The 20,671-nt window shown below is 35.0% G+C and overlaps 1 protein-coding gene across 2 annotated transcripts in view; it reads right to left on the minus strand.

Annotated features, from left to right (window-relative positions):
* Nucleotides 1–11,067, minus strand: part of ANO3 (anoctamin 3) — a 476,116-nt gene extending 465,049 nt beyond the window's left edge. For both annotated transcript variants that reach the window (XM_074012595.1, XM_015434966.4), the window contains exon 1: nt 10,583–11,067. In XM_074012595.1, coding sequence (XP_073868696.1) covers nt 10,583–10,736 — 154 coding nt within the window. In that variant the 5' untranslated portion in view covers nt 10,737–11,067. The remainder of the gene's footprint in view (nt 1–10,582) is intronic.
* Nucleotides 11,068–20,671: the final 9,604 nt, after the last annotated feature.

Raw genomic sequence — 20,671 nt, forward strand, 5'->3', positions numbered from 1 at the left:
GATACACACACACACACACACACACACACACATATATTTAATGAATGACATTCTGGAAATAATATAACTTAAAAGATTATGTGAGGTCAGTTAGAAATTTTGTATAAAATATTTGTAAGAAATTTCAGTTTATGACAGTCCTACCCTAAACCTAACTAATTCATATCTTGAACCCAATCTCCAGGGGATCAGTTTGCTTCATTTTTTTTCCCAACACAAGCTGTATCTCAAATTTAAACTGACCTTTCCACAAATGAATAAATAAGTAACAGATATCATAAGTGTAAATGTAAATATTCTGCCTAAAATTATTACAACTTCAATAGGTTTTTACTGGCAATAAAGCTTTCATTTGATAGCTATATGTTCAGAACTGGCAGGCTCTCAGGGATAGTAATAAAAATAGAAAAATCTTACACCTCTTCTACAGATGAAAAACTGAGATCCAGAAAGAGTCAATGCTTTATTCACATAGCTTGAATGTAAAAACAAACAAACAAACAAAAAAACAAAAAAAAACCTTATAATATATTGAACGAAACATATTACTACACCACTATCATGACATTCATGAACTTAGTATTCAGGGTTTCTATATTTGTGAACATATTGAAAATCCACTTATGATTCACATTTTATTTTATGAAGTCACAAAGTTAAGTAGCATGAGTCACTTAGCTTTTGATCAAAGTCAGAGCCAGCTCTTCATATATTTGTCTTTTCTCATCTTTTCTCTATTTGTAATTTGAGTGAATGGTAACTCTTGTAAAGTCACATATGCAAACTTTCATTTGGAAAAAGTATCCCTGGCATAAGGCAGAATAAAATACACCTGAAGAAACTGGGTTAGAAGAAGAAAAGACAAAGTCAATAGATATGATAAAATGAATTCTTGGTTCTTATCTTGAACATAAAATTTTAGATATTCTCAAGAGTGAATTGTTAAACTCAATATTGACCTACCATTTGAACAAAACTCATAATATGGGGTGTATGAAAATAAGAAAAGGTATTTTCTCTTTTTCACTGAGTGCTCTAGTCAATGTTGTACTTCTACAGCATAGAAGATAAAATGCTGGTGAATACTGAAAAGATGGCAAGCTTGTGCTGTGGGCACATGGTACTTATATTTGTGACTTTTAGTGAAATTGTGATTCAGGGAGAATGTGCCAGCTTTGGTAAAATTTCTGCATTTGTGATTTTGGACACCTTTGAAGATCTTAGATATAAGGCTTATTAATGCCAAGCATCAACTCTCAAAATGTAAATAAATAAAAGCAATGTGGATATTCAATAAAAATTAGACAGAATTTAGAGCAGGAAAGATTTTTGTGGAGGGGTGTTAGTCAAGGAAGGTTCAGAGGTAAATATGTTTTGAATCATGTACAAATTCAATAAGTTTTTAAAAATTTATGTTATATACAACAGAATAGCTCTCAGTGATTAAAACAAATTTTTAGCTCCCAGTGATTAAAACAAAGCAAATGAAACACTATTACCAAGGGGCCAATTCTCTCTAGGAATGATCACATTTAGTATTGTGTAACTTTCTTTTGCTATCCCCAAGATATATCATACATGTAATCTTTTGTTTAATATCTGCTTGCATGGCTTCCCTGGTTGTCTGTGTCTTCCTTTTGCTAAAATACATCATATCTCTAATTATCAATAACCTATCAGTTAAATAGTACACACAGGGCATAAACCATGTTGACCTTGTCCAGCATCAAATCTCCAAAGCTTAACCCAATGTGGCACAGAAGAGATGCTAAATAAATATATTACAAAGAATTATAGTAATTTATAACACAAGATACAGATAAGCAAATATAGCATATGATAAAGATTATGATAGAGTGACCGACTATACACTTGTGCCAAAGAAATCCTCACAGATGAGACAATATTTGAGATAAATTTTGAAGAAAAGGAAAGTGTTCTAAGAGAAGAGGCAAAAGGAGAAAATATTTCTTATATTATCAAACTACAAATAGCTACATGTCTTTGTATAAATTGGTTTAAGCAAATAAAATGAACTAAATTTTAATGAGCTCCTAGTTCAGGTTAGCTTCAGGCAAAGCCAGATTTATGCTCCAACATTACGGTAAAAGCAATCTCTTGGGTCTGTTTCCTGTGGGTTTTCTTCATTTTCAGGCTCCCCAGGTCATCCTCAACAATACCAGGCTCTCTCCTTATGACAGCGTCAAGTTTCAGTTTGAAGCCTCATAGTCTTTCCAAGCCCAGAAAGTAAGTCCAGAATTACCAACTAAAGCCTTAAAGTTCACTCTGATTAGATAAACTTAGGCTCCCTTCTAAATCAATCACATACTGTATGGTCATAAATTAGTCAGGCTAACTCCCAGACACTGTGGTTTTATCTACTAACATTACAATTGAGAAAGAGACAAAGAAGGTTTCTTAGAACAAAACAAAACAAAACAAAACAAAAAACATGGCCCCTGTTTCCATAAAGACGACGATGAGCACTGATGTAGTTATATACTGCAACTGCCAAGGTAGGCCTTATGTATTTTTTCCTAAAACCATCTGCTGAAGAAAATAAGTTTCCTCATACTAAGGAATATAAAAATCCATGGGCATTTTCCCCTTAAGTAACCTGAAAATACAGAAGAAGAGGATAGTCATTAATATCAACAACTTCCATAGCCAGTTTCTCAGAGTGTGAAAGAATCTTTGGCCCAGTTCCTAACCAGATGGTTAAATATGACATGTCTCAGTGGTTATACGAGTATAAATTTATGCCTGTGTCCCATCCCTGCATGAAATCACAAACAGGAACATAAAAGACCCACATGAATTCTGCCCTGAAATATAACTGAATCAGACAGGCTTGGCCAATCTGAGACCCCTGGAGGAGTTTCTGTAAACAGCCTAAGATTAAGCAGCTCCTCCTCCCCCTACAAATTAAATAAAATTTTCTCTTTAGTGGGAGGAAGAGAAAAGTAAAATGTTGCCTTAGGGACCCATTAAATTTCTATATGAGGCTCAGTTTCCATCTATTTTAGCTGAAAAAGGATATGGAGTCAGGAACCTTGAGAGCAGAGGTCAAGGCCACAGTTTGTTAGATTTCCATAAATCATTTCCATAAATGATTGCTTGGCTGCGGGTGCAGATTAATGTTACCAGATTAATGTTACTTGAACAGGAAAAAAAGAAAAGAGGAAACCTAAAATTGATCTCCCACAAATAGTAGGATAACTATCAAGGCTACTGGCCAATGCTATTAATTAGTATTTGAGGTTTGCTTTTCTATCCACATTTGACTTAACCTCCCACTACTTTAGAACATGCCTCTTTTGTATGAGCCAGGTAGATCTCGTTGCCATCCACAAAAACTAGAAATTCATTATCACATCTATCACTGAGAACTCTTACTGTTGCAAGTGACAGAAGTGTCAACTCAAATTAGGCATAAACAATAAAGAACTTATTGGCTCAACCATAAGCCAGTACGTTGGAAGTCTGCATTGGAAGGCAGAATGGCTTCAGACAGAGCTTAAATATGGGGCACAAACTATGTCAACAACTTCCATAGCCACAGGATATCCCTTAGAGAAGGGATAACTTTCCAAGAGAACATTAGAATATTCATACTGGAAAGAAAGGCATGTATGCAGGGATGGCAAAAAATAAACTGACAGACACACGAATGAATGCTTTGTGATAATATGCTCTTTGTTCTTGTCATTTCATTCTCCAGAAATGCCCTCCTCCTTTCTTTTTAAAAGTCTGTGTTTCTTTATAATTTCTTTCCTTTTCTATCTTCTTTGGACCATATTTATCTCTTCTACCAAAAGACCAGAACACTTCTACTTTATCATTTATTTTTCCTTCAACATACACTATAATGAATAGTTACCTCATTTCTCCCTTAAATGATCATTCCCAAGTTACAAACAGCTCATGGGTGCTACAAGAGGTAAATTCAAAAGTCTGTAGCATGGAAGATGGAAAAAATTTCTATTTAGAAACATGATAATACAGAGTGACAGTTTCCAGGATATGAATTTAATTCATTTCCTGAATATCAATTTAATACAAATTCCAGGAAATTAATTTAATTAATCCATTGTGTGACTCAGGTACAACATAAACATTTTAATTTGACTTCCAGAACCATCCTAAATCCCCTAGTCCTCCCTAACACGTGCGTCTAATGGTGGAGAGGGAATACTGCTTCCACCCACCACTTGCCTTGCTGGAACTGGGTGATGGGAGGAGGTCCTCCTTCACCACCATTTTTGATGGCTCCCAAAACCTGAGGAAGAGACTGGAGTCATAGAGAGTGCACAGGGGCTCCACAGGTGGGCTTGAGTGAGATGTCATGGGGGTAGAGGATGCAAAAGAAAAATGTTATATTCATTAGGGAAAAGAAGCCTAAGAAAAATGTTATATTCATTAGGGAAAAGAAGCCTAATGTGGATGAGGATTAAAATAGTGGCCAAGGCAGAGCTCAGGATAGCGTTCATTAGAAAGAAGCAGTAGGGGAAGGTTGACAAGCATAAAGAGGTAATAAGACTTAGGACCTTGGAGTAAACCCTGGAAGAGACTTCTAAAGCTTATGTTTTAGGAGATGAAAGTCTGAAATTAAACTATATTAGGCAGGGTGCGGTGGCTCACACCTTTAATCCCAGCACTTTGGGAGGCTGAGGCGGGAGGATCACAAGGTCAGGAGATTGAGATCATCCTGGCTAAAACGGTGAAACCCCGTCTCTATTAAAAATATAAAAGAAAAAAACCAGCCAGGCGTGGTGGCAGGCACCTGTAGTCCCAGCTACTCAGGAAGCCAAGGCAGGAGAATCGCTTGAACCTGGGAGGTGGAAGTTGCAATGATCCAAGATTGCGCCACTGCACTCCAGCCTGGGTGACAGAGCGAGACTCCATCTAAAACAAAAACAGACAAACAAACAAAAAAACTATATTAAACTACCCATATAGTTTAATTTCATTCAATACAGACAGTGTTGTCTGTATTGTGAACCTTCCTCATGCAGGATCTTTTTTGTTGTTGTTCTCTGTTGCCTTCTCCTTCTTTGTAACCATCTACCACATAAGATCCTGATACTGACTTCTACAGGGTGAGATGAGAGTATGAAGATAAGGCTGAAAGAATGACTCTTTAATTATTGCTGGACACCCATGGATGAGGAGGAGCCAGGGTATGCCAGTGATTCCAGGAATAATAGTGTTGTTACCAGTTTAGGCAGTTTGCTTACACATATACACTGTTATGTGTGTGTGTATGTGTGTGTGTCAAAGCACATAACATATATGGCTACTCTGTAAGTACTAATGTGATGAGTGAATGTCTTCTCTAATATTAACTAAAAGCAGGGGCCATGGTTTATTCTTCTCTTAATGAATTTTTATGCTTGTACAATGTCTTACATTTTGGTAGGTCCTATATTATACTGTTGACTGACAAATAGTGAACATTTTATACACTGGAACTTTCACTAATTCTTATTCTGCTCACCTTTTTTGGTGATAAAATTGCCTATTTCAATTCAAATCTCTGTGACTGTGTATGTATTTTATGAAGTTAATAAAGCTCTACTTTGTTTTAATGAATCTTATGAAGAATACCTATAAAAGGATATGAGGAAATTTTTAAGAAACATTTTATTTGATTTTCAAAGCAAAATAAGATAAAAAAGAAAGTCCAAGCTCTCTGTGGTCATCCTTGTGTTCATGAGAAATTGTAAGATATGTAGTATTTGTTTGTGGAAGCCATGATTTCCAAAACCCACTCCTTGGCTCTACTGTAGAATTAATACTTCTGTAAATGCTTTTGCTTTGAGACATGTCTTCATGTTGGCCTTGAAAATGGAGCATGAATTATGAAATTTCACTAGCTAGAGTCAATTATTCAGTGGAAAAGAAGAACTATAAAATGCTGAGTTGTGCTCATCCACTATGGAATCAGATAAGAATTCTGAAGAAAACATCTTCAGAACAAATAGAAGAAAAATATAATTTATTTAATGTTAGAGGAAAATAAACAAAGAAATGATGAGATGAGGATTCTTATATTACTAAAGATGGTTAGACTGACTCCCAGATCTTTGCATTTTTTTGCAATTTATGCAATTCACTCTCAAGAGCATTTGTTTGGTCTAAAAGTCATGTAGTTGCAGGAATTAACTTGGAAACTCAGAGTAATATGAGTATTTGTTGGGCTTTTTTTGGTTTTCAGATTCAATATATATATCTCTTGTCCTTATAGCAATTGATATGAATGGCCCAGGAATTTGGAGGTTGAGAAGTCACAAGAGAGTAAGATAAATAGGCAGAACAATGGAAAAAAAGAAATGGGGCATAATCTCACCCATTAAATGTATATTCTAGGCCCCTTCCCTGCACAAGGCATTTTTCACACATTTTTTAATCCTACAGTCAACTCTACAAAGTAGGTGTCTCACTGAGAATAAACAGAGAAGTTTTAAATAACTTGCACAAGTTCTAAAGTCTCCTGTGTCTGTGCTACATTCATAGTTGTTCTATGTCAAAGTCCAAGTCATATCTTATGTAATGATGACCCTTGGGAGTAAGGAAGACATATAAGGGTATAACAATTCAGGATACAGAGAATTATAGGCTGACCTTTATATCTAATTATCTGAGTGACCTGAAACAAGCCACTCATACTCTTTTGGCCTCACTTGTTCCCTATAAAAGAAGCTTATAAATCTAGCTCTGCCCATCTACAACTTAGTCACTTTGGTCTAGATAATGCATGATTGTTCCTCTCTCTGTTTCCTCTTTAATGCATTATTCATAATTCAAAGAAGGCATCTCATTTCTAAAGGCTACATTAACACTTTATGATAAAAGCAGGAAGTCTTTTTTTTCTGGCTTCTTTTTGTCCAGAGTGGGAACAAAATAGAGAAATTTAATTTCTGGTACATACATAACCTCATTTTCCTTTTCCAATTTCCACTGAAGTAAAGTAAAATTTCCAACCACTTTACAAGGACTTCTGATATCTTCAGAACACTGTTACATGTTGCTAATACTTAAAGCTAACACAGACACACTGAATTCAAGACAAATTACTGACCTCATTAAGACTATGGAGATGCCACTGTCATCATCAGGCGTCAACACCCAAGCAGCCAACAGAAACCAAGGTCTTCCTGCAGCCAACACCTTTCTGTTTTTTCCAGTGCCTCACATACATTCTTTTAGAAATACTTCTATTGGTAGAAAAACAGGAATGCCCAGAGACATCTATAGGTCAAAAGGAGTCCTTCTTTGCAGTCTGACATTTTATCAGAATGTAATGGAAATGTTTGTAACACAAAGAAAGAATAAATGCTTGAGGGGAGGGATACTGTCTTTACTATGATGTGATTGTTATGCATTGTATGCCTGTATCTAAATCTGTCATGTACCCCCACAAATATATATATGTGGCGGGACACGGTGGCTCACACCTGTAATCCCAGCACTTTGGGAGGCAAAGTTGAGTGGATCACCTGAGGTCAGGAGTTTGAGACTAGCTTGATCAACATGGCAAAATCCTGTCTCTACTAAAAATACAAAAAATTAGCCATGTGTGGTGGTGGCATGAGCCTGATGAACATGGAGAAACCTCATTTCTACTAAAAATACAAAATTAGCCCAGCATGGTAGCCCATGCCTGTAATCCCAGCTACTCAGGAGGCTGAGGCAGGAGAATTGCTTGGACCCGGGAGGTGGAGATTGCAGTGAGCTGAGATCATGCCACTGCACTCTAGCCTGGGCAACAAAAGCAAAACTCCATTTCAAATAATAAATAATAAATTAATAAATAATACACACACACACACCCCACACTATGTACCTGCAAAGATGAAAAATTTAAAAAATTAGAAAAAGAATCATGACATTTGTTTCACTTCCTACCAAGGAAGTGAAACATATATATATATATATTTTTTTTTATATATATATTAAATATAAATATATATATAATACACACTGTCCAACATTCCTGGGGATAACTGTGTATCAGTTTGAGAAGCTCAGCTTGTAATACATAGGATTTTGCAATTTGCCTCATATAAATTGTGAGCCCCAGCACGTGCTGAATCATCACCTTCTGGAAAACCATTATAAGAAGTAATCTCACCTCCAGAGTGTATTTTGAATGATAGTTAGCATATGCTAGCTATTAGTTGCAGACATTGTGCTAAATGGTTTTTGACATTATATCATTTAATGTTCTTAAATACTCCATGAGTAGGGATTTTTACACCCTTAATATATATAAGGAATCAGAAACATAGAGTGATTCATTTAACTTTCTGAAGTCATGCAATTAGTAGCAGAGCAAACTGTGAATACTAGTATGACTCTAGAGTCCAGGTAATTACTTCTCTGCTGCAAAGTTTACACAATAAAAATTTTAATTTAGATGGGAATCCTGAATTACCTGATAGATTGCATTCCTAGGTAGGCAACTTCTACTTCTGTCCCAACCAGTATTCAAATATTATATGTACCTCAGAAAAGTACAAAAATAAATGACATAGACTTTTGCATTTATTTACAAATTATAAAAAATGAGAATATCAAATATCAGATTGTCATTATAGCTTATATTTTCTGCTCATACTGAAGCAAGAACTTTCTGAATAGAATTTTCAGAGACCATAAACAAGTATATTTAGCTTTTGAGATCTCAAATTATAGAGTAGGAAAAAGAAAGGGCAATCCAAATTAAAGCTGAAACATGAGAATGTGGAAGTAAGATACAAACATGCACAATATAGATAGTTTATTGATCATCTAAAGATAGGCAAAATTGGGCTGGGTGCGGTGGCTCACGCCTGTAATCCCAGCACTTTGGGAGGCCGAAGCGGGCGGATCACCTGAGGTCAGGAGTTTGAGACCAGCCTGCCCAACACAGAGAAACCCCATCTCTAGTAAAAATACAAAAATTAACTGGGCGTGGCTGTGCATGCCTGTAATCCCAGCTACTCTGGAGGCTGAGGCAGGAGAATCACTTGAACCCGGGAGGCAGAGGTTGCGGTGAGCCGGTGCAACAAATGTTAAGGAATATTGAGATAACTTAAGAGTCATAAAAAAAATTATGGAAGCAAAAAGAGGAAGCATTTTGAGGGATTTCAACTGAGATGTGCTGAGTTTGAGGCATAGCCAGAATAACACGGTGGAAGTGGCTTCTAGGCTGTTTATAGTATGCATCTCTGGAAATGACATTATACCTGTACTATGGATGTGTTGGCCAACTGCATAAAGACAATAGTTGAATCTAACGGAATGGATGTGCTAACTCTGACAGAAATGACTAGAAGACAAAAAAATGGTGAAAAGGCATGAATATTTAAACTATCGATTCTTTTTTTATTAAACTATTTTTCTAACCAAGTCTACTGTAAAAAGTTATGTATATCTGTAAAAAATTAATTTCCCACTTCTGTGAAATTGTAGGTTCAATATCTAGGAAGTCTCAATTTTAGAAGACAAAATAACAGCATGGAGATTTTTTCTTATAGTTGAAAGAAAATTTATAAAAGAATGTCTTATCTCTTGTTTATAGAACTCTTATACTGTAAAACAACTCATATAATACATGATAATCTATGAGCAATAAATCAGAGATTGACTGGGGGTTATATAATAAGGAAGTTTGCCAAAATTCTTAGAAGAATCCTCTTGTTGTATAATGGAATTTATTATTTCCACAAGATTTTTCATGTGACAGAGATCAGTGTCCAACAATATCCAGAGTTTTAATAGCTTTGCTTAACTTTTACATTCCCATTACAACGCCTTCTTTTATGAGGAAAGATAAATTATAGCAGTTTTACTTTAGTACAACATTTAAAATATCTATCATGCAAATTTTCTACAAAGCACAATTAATTCACTATTGACATATAAGAGCTGTTCATTATAAACCAAACCCTCAGAATTTTTTGGTGAATGCAAACTATTAGTATATAGTATTTTTCCCTCAGACCTGCAGAGCAAGAACAAAAACTGAGTCTAAGTAAGTAACACTCAAAGGTTTAAAATTATTCTTCACATTTAATTCTATTAACACTGTCAGCTCATATAGAATCTAAGTCAGATCATAAAATAACTAAAAGGAATATTCTCTTGTTCTTAATGAGAACATAAATAATATATTACCCTTTATATAATTGTGCTTAGGAACAAGAGATAAAAGAGATGAATTAAAATGGCAAGTGTTCTCTTTGCAGTTTATGGTTAAGATTCCTGATTTCACCAGTCATGCCAAACAAAACTAAGCCTTGATAGTCCTGAGCATTCAGAGGAACAAAGTCTATTACACCATTAATATTTTTCTGAGTTTACTGACTTTGTTTTCTGACATTTAATTCTATGCACAAAAACTTCAGCGCTCTACTTTTTACTTCAAAAGTCTATTTATACATTTTGGGAAAAAAAATAACTGAAGAAACTAAAATTGGCATCAGCTATACCACCAGAAAATGGATGACATCAACATTTATTTATTACACATCAGATATTAAAGAAGTACAAACATAAGTTAAGATACTCATACATATCAATCTGAAGGTTAGCTTACCAGTCGGGACAGAACTGGAGTGCTGAAGTTCCAGTTGACTAGAATCACCAGAGAGTTCAGTCAAACAGGGTAAAGCAAAACCTGAGTTGGAAGCATGCTCATATCTGAAGCCTTCAGGAGAAAAATTATCCAGTTCAAATTTTAAAACTGACATCGCAAAATTCCCAAATAATTATGTAAAGCAAAGTTCACACTATTGAATTCTTTAAAATTAAGGGATAGGATAAAATCACAGTATTCTAATCAGTCATAACAATAGGCTTTCCTGTAACTATTTTCACTTGGAAATCCAAAGGAAATAAAACACGCAGAGCTGACTCTAAGAAGTTTTCTGTGTTAATGCCTTTCCTAGACAATTAACTTCAATAGGATGGATGAATTTTAGAGTCGTTTTTCTTGAAGATATATTTTGCCTTTAAACCACAGCAGCACTCATCCCATCTCAGAGAGGCTGCAATGAAAAGTGAAATGGGCTAAGTGAAGACATAGGCAAGGCTGCGACAGATGCTTTTAGTAAGTTGGTACTAGAAGTTCTCACATTTCTGTATGCAAGAGATCAGCTGGGTGGGGCTAAAGACTGTTAGGGAATGCAACTTTGTTCCACTGGGCAGCTCATCAGAGCAATGTTTTAATTGGAAGGAAGTTAATACTAAAAGATATTTCCTGGATGCAGATTGTGAGACTGTAGCCTGCTGCTTATTGAAACATGACCGTGATTGTGGAAATGAAAAGATTTCTTTTTAAATGGTGGTCAAATAAAATATACAGCCTATGAAACACAAAATGTGAGATTTCACAATACAAGCAGGTGATCCATAAGAAGAGCAAACCGCTGAAAAGTTGGCAACCGATGGGGCCGGTATTCTCGTATTAACTGAGAGGTAAAATAGCTGTAGGGGTTGCCTTAGAAAATTTAATGTAAGATTTCACCTTTATTCATTAGTCTTTAGTCCATGAATCCTCTGTAGACTGCCAGAGGTGCACACTGATGTTTGGTCAGAGACTAAGTTAGTAAAAGTTATCATTAGTTTAGGGGTCCAAACTAGATGAGGTCCAGGTATTTCCCTCGTGGTGTGTTTTAATCCATTAGTTATTCATTAATTTGTTGAATGGCATATTTAAAGCATTCTTACTTTTTTGGCTCAGCACTCTGAAAAACATAGACATACATACACACACACACACACACACATGTACCTATATATTTGTGTATATGTAGATATATACTATGAAATATATATTTTATACATTTATGTATATTTATATTTATATATATAAAGTTTGCAAGTCAATTGTTAACATAAAATGTATTCTGGACAAAAGGTGACATGTATTACTCATAGTTACAACAATTGAAAAAGCAAGTAATGAAAACTGACTCTCTGCTCTATGTGCCTTCATAGACTATCACTCAGACAGGGAAATGATTGTCATTCCAACAGCATGAACAACAAACAAAGTATGTTGTGCAAGTCTAGGCCACCACTGTTTCGAAACAGGCATGAAAATCTTTGACTAAAAAAGGCTAACATGGACATGTTCTACTGGTAATTTTACGACATTTTGCTTAGATAAGAAGTTGAAAGCACGATCCAAATTATAAATGATAATTCAGTTTGAGGAAAAGACGGTTGGTAGTTAAAAGGAAAACACATATAGGGAAATGAGTAAATGGTGAAAAGTGCAAATAAAGTTTAGAGAAATAAAGTAGATTATAGAATCACAAAAGATGGACTTTAAAATTCTCAATTGAAACATTTGTTATGAAATACTGTCAAGGACACTTGCTGAAAGATGAAATCTAAATGGTTTTATTTGAGAGTTGGTCAATGAGGTTTAACTACCAGGAAACTTCTACCCTCTATATCTCTGGTACATTTGCCCAAATCCTGAAGTGTTTTTTTCTTTCAAATTATGCTTTATAGAATGTGATTGCACAGAAATACGATTTGGCATGAGAAGTGCCATTACGATCATCTGATAAATGATTCCCCTGGGGGAATGATAGCTGAGGTCACAGGACAGTCTCATTCTCTCTAGCAGCAGCTCTTAAATTATTTAAGAATGAGAACATCTTTGGGAAAAAAAGAATATTTTATCTCTTTACATATGATGCTATCATATGTTGAGTATCAATATATAAAAATTAATAATCATATAAAAGTTCTTGAGAAATTTACTTTTATTTATTCACATATATACCTTTGAAAATGTGTTCATGTGTGAGAAATGCTGCTGATTTTGCGCTAAGGAAATTGATAATATACGGGTCCATTTTTCAATTCTCTGCAGTTACTTGATATGGCATATGTAATACTAAATAGGAAATTACTATTCCATAATACATGCAAAATATATAAAGATGAACATTTCACTGATAGGTATAATATAGATGAGCAAATTCTCTCTACAAATTCACCTCATTTTTCTTTTCTACTAATGACCTAAGTACAAACATCCGCGGAGGTCTCTAGAATGTGGTAACGAAGAACTGATAGTTAATGTGGATACTCTAGAATGGGAACTCTCAGCATATCTCTATACCTGGGTCTTTGCTGAGACTCTTTTAACTTGCATCCAACCCCAAGTGGACTTTCGGTCTTCAGTGACATGTTTTCCATAACCTCTTACCTGGCACTTTTATTTAGAACAGCTGTCTGAAAAAAATAGGAAATACTTGTGTAAACTGGTTACTAATGTCATTTTCTTGATATGCAGAATTCTTCCAATTTTTCCTTCTTAGTGTGCAAACAGAACATGGTAGGAAATGCTGTACATGAACATCTTTCCTTTGAAATACCGAACATATGTTGATATGGTCTAGATGCAAATATGTATTTTTCTTAATCTGGATCTCTCTGTCTCTATTACAATAGTACAATAGTAACCACTGGCTGGCAGTTATAATAAAGTCAGGTCTCTGGTCTCCCATTCATTTCAGAGCATAAACTGCATTTATAAATCCTTCTGTTTCTCGGGCACGCTTAATTTTGATATAATCTTTTTTTTTTTTTTGAGATGAAGTCTCGCTCTGTCGCCCGGGCTGGAGTGCAGTGGCGAGATCTCAGCTCACTGCAAGCTCCGCCTCCCGGGTTTACGCCATTCTCCTGCCTCAGCCTCCCGAGTAGCTGGGACTACAGGCGCCCGCCGCCTCGCCCGGCTAGTTTTTTTGTATTTTTTAGTAGAGACGGGGTTTCACCGTGTTAGCCAGGATGGTCTCGATCTCCTGACCTCGTGATCCGCCCATCTCGGCCTCCCAAAGTGCTGGGATTACAGGCTTGAGCCACCGCGCCCGGCCTATTTTGTTTTGTTTTTTTTTAACAGGCCAAACTAACTATATTTTGTTTTGAAAACGGTTGAAATTATTGTGAGTAATTGCAATTTTAACTTAACCATAACAATACATTTTTAGAGAGGAAAAATAAGCTTGTTCTGCGCAGTTTTCCATGTACTATATTTACAGGACACCAAATAAACAGTTCTTAGGAATTTAAGTCAGGCAATATATTTCGTTATCACAGATCCTTTGCTCTCCTAAACATTATGTGAGACAATTCATTAGACTTATGTTTATTATTTTTCTGGTTTCAGAATGACTCTTTGAACTCGTAAGTTTAACCCCATTATTTCCACTAGAATGCCATTAACTGAAGAAAAACTTTGATGGAAGAGTGCTGAGCAGTTAAGTCTCAGAAAACTTCAGAAAACCCTGGAATATGTGGTGGAGATGAATGCTGAACAAATTGAGTAATAGGCAATTCCACAATTGACACAAATCATGTGCTCAGTAAAATGCAGGTAATTGCCTACCAACCAGAGTGTCTCCACCTCGTTTGAACTGTGCTCTTCTGATAGTTTGATTTCCAGCTTAGGCACTCTGAAGGAATCCTACATTTGAACTCATTCTGATTTACTCACCACTCCCTGTGTGAAACCAGCCCAGATATTCCAGCAAGAGTAATAGGAATGATAGGTAATAAAACTCACACTTCACACTGTATCAGTATGGACCAGATCAGATCTATTGATGAATGAGACAGAGAGGAAGAAAGAAAGAGAGATGGAGAGCAACAGAGAGAGAGAGAGAAAAAGAGAGAGAGAGAGAGAGAGAAACAAAGAGAACTAATACTTTAGAAACTAAATTGAGCATTTAGATCAAATAAACTTTATCATCTCATAGTAAATGCTGAAAACAAAAGATAATTTTACTTCCAAGCTTCAGTTAGATTTGAGAGAATATTATATGCATATGTTAGTAAAAACACGCTGCTAGGAAAAGACAATAATCAGATCAAAATAAAGTTGTTGAAAATAAGTAAAAGCACGCCTTTAATAGCTAACTCTATAAAGGCATTGGATCGCAGGTGAATCACTGCTAAAAAGTGCATTAATTTATTAGAAAATCAATCCGAATAATTTATTTTGAATGTAGAGTAAAAATTTTAAGGTTGGAAATTATGACAGAGACGATAAAAATAGAAAGTGCAATAGGTATAAAATACAAACTAAAAAAAAAATGGAAACTATGATGAAAGCATAAGAAAATGAAAACAAAAGGTTTATTGTGAGAAAATAGAAATAGGTGCTGATTTTTCTTTTTTTTTAAATTTATTTATTATTATTATACTTTAAGTTGTAGGGTACATGTGCATAACGTGCAGGTTTGTTACATATGTATACTTGTGCCATGTTGGTGTGCTGCACCCATCAACTCATCATTTACATCAGGTATAACTCCCAATGCAATCCCTCCCCACTCCCCGCTCCCCCCTCCCCATGATAGGCCCCGGTGTGTGATGTTCCCCTTCCTGAGTCCAAGTGATCTCATTGTTCAGTTCCCACCTATGAGTGAGAACATGCGGTGTTTGGTTTTCTGTTCTTGTGATAGTTTGCTAAGAATGATGGTTTCCAGCTGCATCCATGTCCCTACAAAGGACACAAACTCATCCTTTTTGATGGCTGCATAGTATTCCATGGTGTATATGTGCCACATTTTCTTAATCCAATCTGTCACTGATGGACATTTGGGTTGATTCCAAGTCTTTGCTATTATGCATAGTGCTGCAATAAACATACGTGTGCATGTGTCTTTATAGCAGCATAATTTATAATCCTTTGGGTATATACCCAGTAATGGGATGGCTGGGTCATATGGTACATCTAGTTCTAGATCCTTGAGGAATCGCCATACTGTTTTCCATAATGGTTGAACTAGTTTACAATCCCACCAACAGTGTAAAAGTGTTCCTATTTCTCCACATCCTCTCCAGCACCTGTTGTTTCCAGACTTTTTAATGATCGCCATTCTAACTGGTGTGAGATGGTATCTCATTGTGGTTTTGATTTGCATTTCTCTGATGGCCAGTGATGATGAGCATTTTTTCATGTGTCTGTTGGCTGTCTGAATGTCTTCTTTTGAGAAATGTCTGTTCATATCCTTTGCCCACTTTTTGATGGGGTTGTTTGTTTTTTTCTTGTAAATTTGTTTGAGTTCTTTGTAGGTTCTGGATATTAGCCCTTTGTCAGATGAGTAGATTGCAAAAATTTTCTCCCATTCTGTAGGTTGCCTGTTCACTCTGATGGTAGTTTCTTTTGCTGTGCAGAAGCTCTTTAGTTTAATGAGATCCCATTTGTCAATTTTGGCTTTTGCTGCCGTTGCTTTTGGTGTTTTAGACATGAAGTCTTTGCCCATGCCTATGTCCTGAATGGTACTACCTAGGTTTTCCTCTAGGATTTTTATGGTATTAGGTCTAACATTTAAGTCTCTAATCCATCTTGAATTAATTTTCTTGTAAGGAGTAAGGGTGCTGATTTTTCAAATTTAAATGACTATGTTAATGTAAGGCAAAGGTAGCAATTGATAGAAGATACAATTGGAATCAAACATATCTTGATATGATGTCAATTCCAAGATTTAAAGCAACACCTAACAAGTTGTTTGTTTTTGTTTTTGTTTTGAGACAGAGTCTCACTCTTTTGCTGGGGTTGGAGTGCAGTGGCGAGATCTCGGCTCAAGGCTTACTGCAACCTCTGCCTCCCAGGTTCAAGCGATTCTCCTACCTCAGCCTCCCGAGTAGTTGGGATTATAGGCACCCATCATTAAGCTCAGCTACTAATTTTTTTGTATTTTTAGTAGAGATGGGTTTTCACCATGTTGGCCAGGCTGGTCTTGAACTCATGACCTCGTGATTTGCCCGCCTCGGTCTCCCAAAGTGCTGGGATTACAGGCCATCTAACAAGGTTTAAGATTATGTTCAGAGTGATAGGAGGGATGTTGTGCAAATTTGATCAAATGAAGGACTTCTTATCTTCAACATTAAGTGATAGAAGAACATAAAGAAAAGTTTATATGTATCTGATTTAGAAAGATCAGGTCTCCATAATTAAAAAACATGGCAACAATTAAAATCTTATGAGACAAGGAAGACTCAAAAATATGTAACCCATGTCATTGCTAAAAACATTATTTGAGAAAGTATTCCATCCAAAAGGGAAAACAAACGATATGAATCAGAATAAGGGATTCAAAAATAAAAGAATCATAGCAAATGGTAAGCAAAAAAGACTAATAAGAAAGGCTCATAAATTACTCATTGATGAGTAATTAATTGCTAAAAATTCAATTCTGTAACAATGCAAATAATTAGAAAATTTCATAATTTTAAAATCCAGATTATTTTAACAAAATTTAGGATAAAGGAAAGCTTATCGCTCAAGAAAACATAAGGACAATTAATTAATTAAAAGGAAATAATAAAGATGATAAACATGTAAAAACTGCAACAGATAAATAAAATCTCAGTGAAACTGGGTTAAATGATCACACAAAACAGAGAGGGACTCAGAATTTCTCTACCCCCTGTTTTTCCCTCTCGCTCCCATACACATTCCAAATCATACTCCAAATTCCAAGTGGAAACAGTATTTATGATAAATAGACTGCTTCATATTGAAAAAAGGTACAAATCACAAAATTTAATATAATATAATGGTTTAGGTTGTGTATATTTATGTATATAGACATATATGTGTGCATGTCTATACATATAATAGGGTGTTAAATAAATTATATACATATATGTGTTCTCTCTCTATATTCATATACAATGTTAAAAATGATATGCCTCCTAGATCAGCTTTGACCAAGAGGCAATACAATGATAGTAAGTGTCTGTCTGCAAATATTCTAATACTTACATTTTTCCTTTTTTTATTTCTTTAGTCTTTCTTACCTGGCTAGTAAATCTGGTACAATGTTGAAATGGTAATAGTGGGTATTATTTATTTTGAATGCAAAAATGTTTCAATATTTCATTATGTATTTAGATTTTTGTTTGTTTTCTGTAGATATCTTTGATCAGATTAAGGGCATTCCTTTCTATTCGTAATTGGATAAGTACTTATTCATAAATAATAAATGTGAGTTGATATTTCTCCTCTTTTCTCCTTTTACTGTAATAAGATGTCAAATTTAAAACTAATCTTATTCATATAATGAATCCAACTTGGCCTTGAAATGATGATTTTTTATGTATCACTGAATTCATATACTAATATTATGTTTATGAGATAGATAAATATATAATTTTTTGTAGTCCTGGTAAGATGCAGTATTGAAAATTATGCTATCCTCATATAAAATAAAAAACTATTATTTTTTCTTTTTTCTGAAATAATTTTTAAAATACTGGTGTTAATTTTTTCTTAAATGTTTGATAAAATTAACCAACTGGGAAACCTGTAGGCTTAGAGTTTTCTTAGTTTGAACATTCTTAATTATAGATTTTATTTAACTGTTAGAGAGCTATTCAGTTTTTTATTCCTGAGTCAGTTTTGTAGTGTTGTCTTTTTCAAGGATTTTTTCCTTTTGCGCAGGCTGGAGTACAGTGGCACGATCTCTGCTCACTGCAACCTCCGCCTCTCTGGTTTAAGCGATTCTCATGCCTCAGCCTCCCAAGTAGCTGGGATTACAGGCATATGGCACCATGCCCTGCTGATTTTTGTATTTTTAGTAGAGACGGGGTTTCACCATGTTATCCAGGCTGGTCTTGAACTCCTGACCTCAGGCGATCCGCCTGCCTTGGTCTCCGAAAGTGTTGGGATTACAGGTGTGAGCCACCACGCCTGGCCTCTATCTACATTTAAAATTTTTCTACGTAAGAGTCTATTAATTATTTTCATCATATCCTCTCAATGTCCTTACTGTTTGTAGAATCTGAGGTTATATCCATTTTCATCATATTTATGAACACATTTAAAATATCATACATAAAACTATCTCACACAGAGTCTGGTAGAGGGACTGATTGATGTTTATAACATTAGAATATATTTCTTAAAAATAGCTCCCACAATCCTGACTTACCTGTCTTTCACTACTATATGCCCTGCATTTATATCACCTGAAATTTTGTTTATTCTATAGTAGAAGTCCATAAATATGAGCTGATTTGCCTAAACTTCCAGAATGAGTTCTGAAAAAGAACCAAGGCAACTCCAACTCGATTCAAAAAGCTTTTAGTATACTTACAGCCAGAAAAAAAAAAAAAAAAAGAAAATCAATGTAAGCATTAAAACAACTTATTTTACGTGGTATCCGACTTTAACTTTATTGAATGTCATTTTATCTTAACATGGCTTTGGGTCCTAAATCTATTGATTCATCATTTTAACCCACCTAGGCTATTTTCCAGATATCATTTTATATAATACCTCACATATAACAGATTCACACATTGAATCAGAATTACTCAAAGCCCTACAATCAATCAGATTGACCACACATCCAAATGCATTTTTTGCAGCTCCACCAGAGGCTACTAGAGGAAAAGGTGTTCTCATAACACTGCATTACAGTTCACATAGGAAATGCATGTTCCCAAAGCCCTGGGTGTTTGCTTCCTAAGTTTCTCAATTGAGCTTTCAAAAATTAACTTTTGGGAATCAATCCCACAGGCCCAATTATGTTTACAAACTCCACGTACAGTTGGAAATATTCAACTTAGCACAAGTTTCATTGGAAATAATTGAATGCATTAGCTGCCCATTCCATCTCCAATGAAAGATAGCCACAAAACTTTTTGTCATACCACATCTGCACTTGTATCATTATTTAACTCTTATTTTAAACCAAAGATGCATTCTAGTACAGGAAATACAATTATATGCATGTTCCTAAAAATGAGTTTTAGTGCCAAGCAATCACAGACTTATCAGAAAGCCCCAGGGCATATTAAGATTGTATATTGAAAGATACACAGGCTTCATAAAATAAGTTTAAACAACAAAAGTAAAAGGGAACATTGCTATTTTTATGATATAGTACAGATATAACTGTGGCCAATTGTGGAACAGAGTTTTAGTTCTATTATACAATGCTTTATAATTCTGACTTAGCTCTGGGGATCATATGGTTAAGGACAAATATGTCTCCTGAAGTCCCCAAATTCAAGAATTTGAACATTATGTTTGAATAAATAACCTATTTCTTATCTCAGTACAGTTACCAAGATAGATGAAAGTATATTGGGAAAAAATAAACATCCTTGTAAAACCACAAACTTGGTTTAATTGATATCTTACACTAAACCATGTTGTCATGCTACAAAATAGTGGCTTGTAACAGAGATTTAAAAAAATCTGCACTTTTCTAACTTTTCAGCCAAAACGACTAGGTAGGCAGCACATTGCAGTGGAAAAAGTGAGAAATCTAAAACCACATGGAGCTGGATTCAAATTCTGTTTTACATACGTAGTACTTATGTGCGTCTGTTAAATTCGTTTTTCTTATTTGAATTTGTTTCCCCATGTATTAGAAGTGGAATATTGATACCCATGCCTAGCAGGATTAAGAGTAAATTTGATACTATGACCAAAACTGCTAACATAATCTCTTAATCATGACTACCTATTCATTCAACACACATATATTGAACATCTGCAATATATTAATGTGATGCAAAAATAATTGCAGTTTTTACCATAGAATGTAATGGCAGAAAGCACAATATTTTGCACCAACCTAATACTAGTCATTGGTTTAAGTATTGTTTAGCAAAACAGTGGAAAATATAGAATAAAGCCAATAAA

The sequence above is a fragment of the Macaca fascicularis genome, chromosome 14, assembly GCF_037993035.2.
Source record: "Macaca fascicularis isolate 582-1 chromosome 14, T2T-MFA8v1.1".
NCBI lineage: Eukaryota > Metazoa > Chordata > Mammalia > Primates > Cercopithecidae > Macaca > Macaca fascicularis.